The sequence below is a fragment of the Panicum virgatum genome, chromosome 3K (assembly GCF_016808335.1).
Source record: "Panicum virgatum strain AP13 chromosome 3K, P.virgatum_v5, whole genome shotgun sequence".
In the NCBI taxonomy this organism is placed as follows: Eukaryota; Viridiplantae; Streptophyta; class Magnoliopsida; order Poales; family Poaceae; genus Panicum; species Panicum virgatum.
The window spans coordinates 17,424,932-17,436,603 of NC_053138.1; the positions used below are offsets into that span (position 1 = coordinate 17,424,932).

Here is an 11,672-nt window from a genome sequence, read left to right on the forward strand (position 1 = left end):
CGGGTCGGCGGCGGAGGTAAGCGACGGCGAGGGTGCTCCGGTGAGGTTCAGGCGAGGGGAAGTGGCCTGGGAGCTGCGCGAGGTCGAGGCGGTGTTAAAGGTGGGGGCTGTAGGGGTAGAGCGGGTCTGGGGTGGCGGCTCCGCGGCGGGGTGAAGCTCGCCGGCGTTCGGGGTGAGCGGCGGCGGCGTTCTGGGGCGTGGGGTTAGGGAACTGGCTAAAAGAGGAGGGGAATAGAGCGCGGGGCTTCTTGTAGTGCTCAGGCGCGCGAAAGATCGAGAGCTGGGCCTCGGGTTTGGGCTCTCCACGGCGGCGTCGCGGTGGCGGCCGCCGGGGAGGTTCTGGGCTCGGCGGGGGCGCGTGGCGAGGGGTGGGGGCTCCAGCGCGAGGCAACAGGAGGGGGAGGAGCTCGCCGGCGACGCGTGGGAGCCAGCGCACGGCGAATTGATGGCCGGGAAAGCCGGGAAGGCGTCGGCGGGCGGCGCTGTCGGTGGCCGGCGGCGAGAAGCAGAGCAGAGAGGGGGAGATGGTCATAAGGGCGATTTTGCAATTTCCAAAAGTTCCAGGGACCTTTCTGTAAACAAGCAATAACTTTTAAACCAAAGCTCAAATGGAAAAGTGCCCAACATGAAAGTTGTTCAACTTTTCAAGATCTACAACTTTTATGTTGTGCAAAAATTTATTTGACCAAAGATTCAAGAGTTAAAATTAAAATCGTTGAAGGATTTTTGAATTCCAGGAATTTTGTCTTTTTCAAAGCAATTTCACTTCAAATGTAGACCTTTAAGCAAAACTGACTACCATGCATTAAAAGCACTGAAATTTTGCACAAACACCCTCCACTAAAACTATAATTACACAACCTATTCAACACAACTGCAGAAAGGACCTTGCATAAAATCATAATTACACATATACCCTTTCATAATTACAAAAAGATCCTTTTTAAGCATTTCAAGCACATGATGCAAAGCAAACCTACACCATTACTGTGCGGACACTTATTTAATTACTGTGCAAACACCCGGGGTGTTACAGAAACCGGCGAGGTTCTCGGGCGAGGATCGCGGCTGGCCGTTGCGCGGCCGGGAGAGGCGGGGAAGAAGGTGGGGGATGACGGGTGGGGCCGGGCTGCAGCGAGACAGGGAAGCGGGCGCGGCTGCGGGAGGAGCGACGCCGACATGTGGGCCCTGTCGGTCAGCGACGGAAGGCGCGGACACGGTATGGGCTGAGCACGCGGGCTGAGCGCAGGGGTGAGCGGCCGAGCGCGAGCGATCGGGCGTTCTGGATGACAAGTGGGGCCGCCTTGTTGGTCGGGTGCGAGTGCGCATCGCGCGTCGGGGTTGAGCGGGGGTCGGTGCTGGGCTGAGGAAGCGGGTGGACTAGACCTGGGCATCCTCCGGGCCGGGTCGGGTTCGGGTCGGGCCAAAAAAAGCCCGATGTTTTTTCTAGCGGCCCGTGCCCGACCCGACCCGGTGGTCGGGTCGGGTTCGGGTCGGGTCGGGCCGGGCCTATGTAAAATGTCGGGTTCCTTCGGGTTTTTCGGGTTTCGGGTCAAAATTTTTAGCCCATGCCCGGCCCGTCAGTCATACCGGGTCAAAAATTTTGACCCGAGCCCGCCCATCAAACTCTTCGGGTCGGGTCGGGTCGGGTCGGGCTATTTTCGGGCGGGTTGGGTCGGGTCCGTCGGGTCGGGCAGCCCATGCCCAGGTCTAGGGTGGACTGGGCTGGCGCGTGCGGCATGGGCCAGAGCGAGCGCGGGGAGGGAGGGAGCTCGCGAGCGGGCCCGGGGAGAGAAGGGAGCTGGGCCGCGGGGTTTGCTGGGCCAGGAGGGGAGGGGGTAAGCTGGGCCTGCGTGGACGGGGTTGGGCCGGGCTGGTTTGGGGTTTTTGGGCTGGATTGGTTCTTCTCTTTTTCTTCTTCTATTTCCTTTCCTATTTCAAACTAACTCAAACTAAAACTATTTGAATTCAAATCAAATTTGAATTCAAACTCCTATGCACTCAAACAATTAAGAAATATGCACCAGCATGAATGCACACACATTTTAGCCCTAAAATAAATTTTAATTACTTTATGAAGCAAAAAATATATAAATGCAAGGCTAAGCAAATTAAATACTAGAAAATTAAATAAAACCAATTAAATTTATTATTAAATAGGAAATTTAAATTAGGGTGTTACAATTATGCACATATAAACACCAACAAAAATTGCCGACCTACGAAATGCAGATATTTGAACAGTTCAATAATGGAACAATTGAAGCCTTGCAACCAATTGATGCATAATGTTCAATAATGCAACAATTTAATCCTTCCAATCAAATCAATAGTTCATTGCTCGAAACATTTAAGCTTTCTAAGCAAAATAAAGGTATAAAATGAAAATTACAGGAAGTCGGCTGTTATTCGAAATTATAGTGTATAGCAGTTGTGAAATCTACAAACAATGTCAGTAATATAATGTACAAGAAGTATGACAAGGTTCAATATTGGAACAATTTAATCCTTGGAACCAAATCAACAGTTGAATAATGCAAACAAGGTAGGACAATGTACCAGATTAGTGTCATCCCAGTAGTCGGGAGGAGCAGTAATGTCACCAGTGTGCTTATCACGGCCTAAACCGCTCTTCTTGAAGTTGAGGTTACGCCATTTGATGAAATGGGTCCGCAAGTCTCGGAACTTGTTGTGTAGTTTCTTCTCATCCCAGTGCGTCAGACCGGTGATCTTGTAAAAGTCAGGGTAAAGGTTCTGCCATCCCAGCTTGGTGAGTTACTTGTATTCCCAGTTGAAATTGTTCTTTTCTCGGACGCACAGTTCAAGAAAAGTTCTTGTGACCTCAGGAGTCCAGTTCACACAGGGTTTGGGCATCTGTTGTGATGTTCAAAATTGATTGTTTTGATGCAGGGGACGATGAATGTATGTAATGTACATGCACATACGAGGTAAGTAAGCGCGCATGAGGGGATGTCAATCTGGTTAGGAGTTTCTATTGGGGTGGGTTGGTGACTAACCTTGGTTCTTGGTCGGGGGCGTTTGCACCGGCGACGGTTGTTGTTCGATGGAGATGGAGAGCACGACCCGACAGATGAACCAGCCAGGTTGTTCGCAGACGGCTGGTGAACACTTCGACTGCGGAGAAGCAGTACTTGTTGGTACCATGCGGCAAGCAAGGTCTACGTTAATGAGAAAACAAGAACAAAGGGGATTGTGCCTGGATGCGCGGCGACCTGGATGCCGGATCCGGTGTTGGAGAAGTAGTAGCCAAGGTGGAGCGTGGCGGATCCGGTACTGAGGCAGCTGCTGGCGCCGTTTAGAGGTGTCCTTTCAGACCGGGAACAACGGCTTCGACGACGGCAGGCCCGCTCCCGAACCGACGACGACGACGTATTCCCCCGTCGGCAACGGGACACGCGACTTGCGCTGGAGGAGGCGATGCCGAAACCCTACCTAGGCAGCGCGCAAGTAGGCGATTGGGATGAGGTGGCGGCACGCAAGGGGATGGCTCGGCGAGTGCGATGCGAGCGCGGGATGAGGCCTCGAGTCCCCCCGCGACGTAGCAAGGTGCCTTTTTCAAATTTCTAAAACAAAATAAAGCAACCTTAACCTATGCAATGCTAGTAAGGCTCAATTCACAAACCGGCTAACTAAGCAAACCACACAAGCTATAAAGAATACAACAAGATATGAAACTAAGCAAGGTAGAGCTATGTTATGATCTCTAAGGTCAAGCACATGAATAATTGCATGAAAGTAAGTGCTTGAAAGTAGAGAGTGGGCAAGAGACAACCGGATTTTTTTGTGGTGTCGATGTGTTGGCACACACCCCTAATCCACGTTGTGACACTCACTAAGAGTCTTGTCACCTCCCATGTCACCGAGACGAGGGCGCTCACTAAGAGTCTCTGTTCACCATCCCGGCGTGGTGGAGCTCAAGCCACGTACAAACTTCTTCGGGCTCCCACAATCAACTTGGCAAGCTCCGGAAGAAACACCTCAATCACCAAGATCACCTAGGTGCTGCCAATCACCAAGAGTAACAAGCTAGGGCCTTCACTTGAGCAAGAACCGATCACCAAGAACGGATGCACACAAGCTTCTCTCTACTCAAGTCCTTAGTCTTGCTTCTTGAATGATTGAATGATCAAATGTGTGGAATATGAAGCTCAAGGTGGCTCTCAACAATAGTATGAGTGTATGAATGTTGTCTGGTGTCAAGATATCTCAAAATGACCCATTGGAGGGGTATATATAGGCAGCTCTCGCGGATAGAGCCGTTGGAGGAAAGCTGCCAGAAAAGTATGCAACGCCGGTTAATCCAACGGTCCTCCAAAAGTCATCGTCGGTTTAACCGATGAATGTAAACTGCCCATTTGGAAAACTAGCCGTTAAAAATCGGGCAGATTAACCGACGTATCATCGGTTTAACCGGTGAGTGTAGTTATCCACTGATCAACTGAAAAAACAACTCTCTGGACAACTGCACCGACGTTAACTCAAATCCATCGTCGTTTTAACCGGTGAGTATAACTTCTGAAATCCCTGGAAAAACCAACTCTCTGGACAATTACACCGACGTTAATTTCAAGGGTCAGTTGGATCCATGCCACTACAATTTCGCGAAGTTGGATTTCATGTTGAAATCCATGCCATTGAGTGGCATGATTTTCAACGTGAAACCCAATTTCACGGAGTTGTGGTGGCATGAATTTCAAATATCGTCGGTTTAACCGGTGAATGTAACTTTGAAACACCTTGGAAAACCAACGTTCTGGACAACTGCACCGACGTTAATTTCAAATATCGTCGGTTTAACCGGTGTATGTACTTGTCCAGACTCCGATAACTGCGTTTAACCGGCGTATTGAAAATTGGAGTCGTCGGTTAAACCGGTGTATAAACTTTTTCTGATTTTGCCTTTTCTGATTTGAGTCTTGAATGAAATCCAAATATTATTGAGATATAAGTTGAAAACCACTTATTTGAACTTCTAGGAACCTGAGTGACCATAGTGTGCATCCATTTTTAATTGACCATGTCCATGGTCAAGTTACTTGGCCTTAACCCCTCTTAATAGTGCAACCTCTACAAAACTATAAAACCTATACTAACTTAAGTGTCCTTCTCAACCTTGTGACACTTAGGACTAGAAAGATCCTTAGTCTTGTTATATACTTGAGTTGAATACCGAGATCGCCTTTTTGAATAATGAAATTTAGGGGGCTCTTTAACATATGATCCAATGAGCGATAATATTTCATTAAGCTGCACAAACTCATTAGTCACAATAATGGTTGTCATTAATCACCGAAACATACCTAGAGGGCCTAGATGGTTACACAAGGGCTGCGCAACCCTAGCCCCGTCGGCGGCGCGGGTCGCGAGCGAGGGATGAGGGTCCGACGCGCAAGGATGCGGTGTGGGAGGAGAGGGGCGACCGACGCTGTTTTTTTTTAAATTAGAACCGACGCTGGCTGGTGAAGACTTGCCGAACGGCTGGTGATGGCCTGCCGAACGGCTGGGCTAACCAGCCCAGTCGATACGCACCAGCCCAGCCATAAAGTAGGCCTACCGAACGCGGCCACTAACTTACCATTATGTCGGATCCTTCGTAGAATTGTCAACTGACGATAGGAAAGTGACGGTAAACATGTTGCGTAGCGTAGCCCTCCATCCGCTTCAACAGGCCCGGGGGGTGCTGCCTGCTGGTGTGTTTTTTTTTCACTGGAAAGGCCAACAGAGTGGTCAACTGGTGCTTCTGCGGCGGTTTTGGCCACGCCATGGAAGGGCTGCGCGCCCAGCGTGCACGCAGTAGGGTTCAAGCCCGGGCGCTGGTGCCCTCTGTGTGATTGATTGGCTTCAACGACAGCAATGGAGAGGTAAGGAATATCTGAATGGTGTCATAGCAAGTCTGCATGGAACCGGAGGCACGCACGGTGGCGGTAACTGGTGACACTCCTAGCTGCGCCAGTGACAGGGATGTCGCACGAGCCACGAGGTGACTCAATGTTGGTCTAGTGAAAAAATTGGTATCACTCCCCCAAACTGTGACCTGCGGTGCCCGCACTAGAAAAATTGGAAGCGGCGAAAGTTCTTGCATCGGTGCTAACTCCATAAAAATTACTGTTGTGTACTGCTTCCTCCACAACTGCTTGTCCGAGCTGGAGACATGGTATTTGTACAGGTTACAAGCTCAGCTAGTGAAGCCTGAATATAGCATCAATTGAGGAGTGAAGCGAACTTTTTATGGTAGGACCTGATTTTTTTTTCAAGCTTCACTTGACACTGCGAGCCGGTACCTCAAACACTCGAGAAAATAAAATGTGGAAATGGAAAGAGGAAAATTATAGGGCCCAAAATTCCGTCTGACGAGATTGATGGACGAGATCATACCATACCCAGTCTAGGCGAGGCCACCTAGAAATCACCCTACGTCAATGGAAATTTGGAAAAGGACCCACTGCCGCCAAAATCCAACCCTTCCATGTGGACCACTGTTACTCGTACGACTCACACACGATTACCGAGAAAAGAATCTTCAATGTATGGAGTACTACTTTTTCACGGATGTGTATAACTTTTCGAGACGAATCTAATGACGGTAATTAATCGATGATTGGCTACAGTAATTCTACAGTGACTAATCTCTAATCGTGTGGTCAAAGGTCTAGGTTCGTCTTGCGAAATAACGCAGGACTATAGAGTTAGTTTTACAAATTGCCTTCATTTAATACCCTAATTATTGATCAAAATTTTTATACTACTTACTGTATATCACAACCAACCAGGGCCGCAATCTCGCGTCCCTGCTGATGCCGCGGCCTTCGGCACCATCACCTCGCCTGCAATCCCGGCGGGTCGGCTCGCGGGGCACGAGGGGGGTGGCACTTGGATTCCCACGTTTTCCACCCACCAAGTCAGCAGCAGGCCATCCGCGGCGCGCCGCGTGCCTTCCCCCGCCCCCCCGCCCACCATTTAAACAGTTGGACTCCGCACCAGACGCCGATCCCCACCACCGCCACCGCCTCCCAACCTCCCTCCACGCCCGCCCCCCCAAGCCGTTCCCCTTCCCCTGAATCTGATCCCATCCTTCGCCCGCTGCTCGGCGCCCAGCGGTTGCGGCCGGCAAGATGGACAGCGCCGACGTCGCGGCGCCGTTCGGCGCGTGGGCGTCGATCCGGGGGTACTTCACCCCGGCGACGCTCTTCCTCGTCGTCAACCTCGTCATCGGCACCATCGCGCTCACCTCCCGCGCCACCCAGCAGCGCCGCCGCCGGGAGCACCACCACTACCACGACGACGGCCACGGCCACTACCACCTGCAGGAACCGCCGCACCCGCATCAGCAGCCGGCGTACGGCGACCACTACTACCAGCAGCCGCCGCAGCAAGCACTGTACGCGACGCCACCCGCGCCCGCGCCGCTCGCCCGCACGTCCTCCGTCCTGGACCGGCTCATGTCCTTCGGCCTCTACCGCTTCCGCTCCGGCGACTTCCCGCCCGAGTACGGCGCCGCGGCGGGGCCCAACCACGCGCAGGACGCCTTCGCTCCGGTGGAGGAAGAGACGGCGGCGCAGCAGGCGCACTACGCCAGGAGCCGGTCGGAGCCGGCGCCCGCGCGGGAGGAGAGGAGGCCGGTGTCGAGGGTGAAGAAGTCGGGTGCGGAGGTGAGGAAGGCGCAGGCGGCCCGCGCGCCACCGAGGGTGGTCGAGGCGGTCGCCGGAGACGACTACTCCGTGGACGCGAGGGCGGAGCAGTTCACTGCAAGTTTCCGGCGGGAACCGTCGCCGCTGCAGCAGGAGTACAACTACCAGGAAGAGTACGTTCCGCCACCTCCGGCGCGGGCGCCGGCACCTGCAACGCTGGCGCGCACGTCGTCCGTCATGGACCGCCTCCGCTCCCTGGGCCTCTACGGCTTCCTCGCACCTGAGCAACCCGCCGCCGCGGCGACTTCAGCAAGCGCGCCGCCGGCGCCGGCCGAGAAGAAGCAAGCGCAGTCGCACTACGACAGGAGCCGGTCCGAGCCGGCGTGGGAGCAGGGTAGCGAGAAGCAGGAGGCCAGGTCAAAAATGGCCAAGTCGAGCTCGGAGACAAGGAAGGCCGCCGCTCCGAGCCGGGTGGAGGCGGCTCTGGCGGGCGAGAGCGTCGACGCGAGGGCGGAGGAGTTCATCGACAGCTTCAGGCAGCAGCAGGCGCAGCACCACCGCGAAGCCGAGTACGTCCCGCCTCCGGCGGCCGCGCCGCTGGCGCGCGCGCCATCCGTCTTTTTCCTGGAGCGCCTCCGCTCGTTCAGCCTCTACCGCTTCCGCTCCGGCGACCTCGGCCCGGACCTCCCCGCCGCCGCCGCGGAGTCGACGCCCCCGGCCGCGGACGAGAAGAAGCAGGCGGCGGCGCACTACGGGCGGAGCCGGTCGGAGCCGGCGCGGGAGCAGGGCAAGAAGGAGCCGCGGATGAGCAAGTCGAGCTCCGTCGTCGCGGAGGAGGAGGAGCCGGCGGCGGCGGACGCGGACCAGTGCGTCGACGCGCGGGCCGACGACTTCATCAACAAGTTCAGGCAGCAGCTGCAGCTGCAGCGGCTCAACTCGCTGCTCAACTACAAGGAGATGCTCAACCGCGGCGGCGGCAAGCAGTAGCTCTCGCCGGCAAGGACGGAGGAAGGAGATCGAGGAGTCCCCATTCCGCCATGCAGGAATCGGCTAGCTAGCTTCTGGGTAGGATCCTAATATTACTAGTAAAAAATATGTTTGGGTCAGCGATCACTAGAGTGTGAATTATACAATGTTTTTTTTGTGGACTGCTGAATTGCTTGTAAGAACTGCTAGTTTTTTTTTTTTTTGAAAAAAAAATCTGGAACCTCCTGAAAATTATCCGATTGGATCCTAATTCTGGTACAGTTCATCATTGCCAGGCTACTAGGCGTTGATGAGTGAACAGTGGCGCTGAGTGCAATGGCGTTCCTGGTGGTTGGGACGTTCGGACGCCGGAGCCCTTCTGCACCGCTCATCTTCCCGGCGACCTTGACCTCCAGAGCTAACAAGTGTGGGGCAGGTATGATGGGATCATGGGCGTGCACGGGTCTCGCACGGTGGTGGCCCATGATGCTTCTTCCTTCCGGGGTAAAACGATGATGATGGTGATGCCCGTGCACGAGCCTCTCGGCGTAGGACTCTGGACGGAGCCTTCTCTGGAAATGGCATAGCATGTTAGCATCGCTCTGAACAGTGAATGCAGTGCACGTTGTATACATCACGTCCGGTCGTTCGGCGGCGACGTGGACGTGGCTTTCCAGGATGCGCCGCGACAGCCTGCGGGTTGCGTACTTTGCAGCCTCGCCCGCAGTGTAACACAATTCAACGCTGATGGATGAAAGGTACACTACATGCCTTTGGCTATAGATGTCCAAACGTGCCGCACGGAACCACACGAGCACGGCTCGGCACGGCACTTTCCGGCACGACACGACTAGGCACTAAGGTTTAGTCGTGCCGTGCCGTGTTGGCACTGCGTGCTGGAGTTTCGGCCCACGTACTACATTACGCTCGTGTCGTGCTGATACTGACACTAAAATCACCGTGTCGTGTCGTGTTCGTGTCATATTTTTTTAGTGTCATTTTCCGTACCGCCCATCTAACACGGCCCATTTGGCCTCTGTACCTTTGCCTAATTGTCTTTTGTTGCGGCTCTTTCACCGTCTCTTTTTCCCCCCTCTTCTTGAGACGAGAGACGTAGCTCGCTCGCCAGGTCCCGAAATCAAATAATCGGTCGCCGTCGATGGTCCTCCACCCTCCAACCGCTCCACTGACATTGCTACGCCATTGTCCGTGACGTAACCAGCACATGGCCATGGGTTAGCAGTGACCACTGTAAATTTCTGCAACAGAGGGGCCGTTTAGTTCCATGCACAAAAAATTTTGGATATCACGTCGCTAGTTTGACCGGATGTCGGGAGGGTTTTTCGGACACTAATTAAAAAACTAATTTCAGAACTCACTTGGAAACCACGAGACCAATCTTTTGAGGCCTTTGACCGCATCATTAGCACATGTGGGTTACTGTAGCACTTATGGCTAATCACGCATTAATTAGGCTTAAAAGATTCGTCTCGTCATGTACATCCAAACTGTGTAATTAGTTTTGTTATTTAATTACATTTAGCGCTTCATACATGTGTTTAAAGGAGAGGTGAAAATTGTTGGGAACTAAACGGCCCCAGAGTTGACCGCTTTTGCCCGTCTAAAGTCTTTCTCACAACCGCCTCCGAGAACGCACCACAGCGGGATCGGATCGCCCGCCGCCGGAGCCTCGCCATCGATCCCCATGATCCCAGGTCACTGTCGCCCGGAAACCGCCACCCGCGACGCGACGCGACGCGCCTGTCCTGGTCGGTTCCGTTCCTTCGCGCCCTCCTGCCAGCCTCCTGAAACCCACACCGCACCCCCGGCCACGAGCATATTCCTCCAGGTTCTAGGCTTCCAGCCGTCGCCGCGATCACATCCCCACACGGTGACTTAGCTTCTACGCTGGATAGTGATAGATACTAGTTGTAAGCGATAGCAAAACGAAACAAAAACTTGTACTAAGTACGCTGGATGTGGGCAAGCGAAGCGAGCGAGGTGGCAGGGGCGACGTCGGCCTACCGAGACGGAGACACGCGCGGCGCCGCCCCCGGTCGTCGCTCTCCGACACGAACGAGTCGAGCCGGAGCCGTCGGCCTCTTTGTCCCCACGAGCGGCCGGAGCGCGCTCTGCCGGGCTGACAGATTGGCCGATGGCAACCCGACACGTGAAGGCGCACCGGGCAGCAGCTGTCGTGGACGCCTCTGAATTTCTTTGAAATCTTACGCCTCTGAATTTCCACCGGCGGGTCTGGTGCCGCGAGGCGAAGGAAAGGGTGGTTCAGCGAAGCGGCTGGCGAGTGGCGCTGCAGACGCCGCCGGTCCTCCACCGCTTCACGCTTACCTCACGGAGTCTTTCCAGGATGACGGCCGGCCGGCGCCCTGATCTCAGCCACAACTCCGTTCCAACGTCTTCCCCCCGCCTCCTGTTCGCGACGTCCTCATCCGATCCTCGCGGATGGAGGCAGGCACACAGGCGCTTGCACGCCCTCTGGCGAGCCCCAGTGACGTCCCGCGCCACAGCCCACAGAAGAGCGCCGAGGTCGACGCGTTCACGGCGACAGGCAACTTCCTCTCGAAGGTTGAGGATGTGGAGACAGGGGCTAATAGCTGACAAGCCTCCTGTCGTGTAGCAAGGAGCTGAGGGGACGTAGATCAGTTTGGAGCTAGCTGATCGACGCGCAATCTCTCGTTCTCGCGGAACACCGAGTGATCCGTTGGAGTGCAAGAACCTTCGGCGTCGTATCCCGAAATTTCGTTGGGCCTGAACATTGGCCTGTCGTTGCTTCAGGCCCAGTCCAACGAGCAGTTTTATACTGTAACTTGTAAAATTATATTATAGTTATTTTTTAATATAAAAATCCCCGAATCCGTCGCCCGGCTGCGCGGCGAAATTGGCCTTGCACGCCCGATTCGGTTGCGACTTGCAAACAGGACTGTGATGCCGTACATTTAATCTAGCCGAGAACCGGCTTCCGCTAGGTTTCTATTATGAGTGACCCCATTGAAGCAGGAAGTTGAAAACTATATTGCACTTGATCCAGTGCCACTTCTA

General features: G+C 54.1%; 1 protein-coding gene across 2 annotated transcripts; it reads left to right on the forward strand.

The window, feature by feature from the left end:
* Positions 1 to 7,001: 7,001 nt before the first annotated feature.
* LOC120697981 (pathogen-associated molecular patterns-induced protein A70-like) lies at positions 7,002 to 9,399 on the forward strand. 2 transcript variants are annotated; one of them, XM_039981385.1, is made up of 2 exons: positions 7,002 to 8,714; positions 8,898 to 9,399. In XM_039981385.1, exon 1 carries the CDS (start codon positions 7,134 to 7,136, stop codon positions 8,634 to 8,636), a length of 1,503 nt encoding a protein of 500 aa, XP_039837319.1. In that variant the 5' UTR covers positions 7,002 to 7,133; the 3' UTR covers positions 8,637 to 8,714; positions 8,898 to 9,399. The 2 variants fall into 2 exon arrangements, with proteins under 2 accessions (XP_039837319.1, XP_039837318.1); XM_039981384.1 differs by having other exon boundaries at positions 8,912 to 9,399.
* The last annotated feature ends 2,273 nt before the right edge of the window (positions 9,400 to 11,672 follow it).

What these genes read in the sequence shown, in the direction of transcription:
- LOC120697981 (XM_039981385.1), top strand. Translation starts at nt 7,134, where the DNA reads ATGGACAGCGCCGACGTCGCGGCGCCGTTCGGCGCGTGGGCGTCGATC.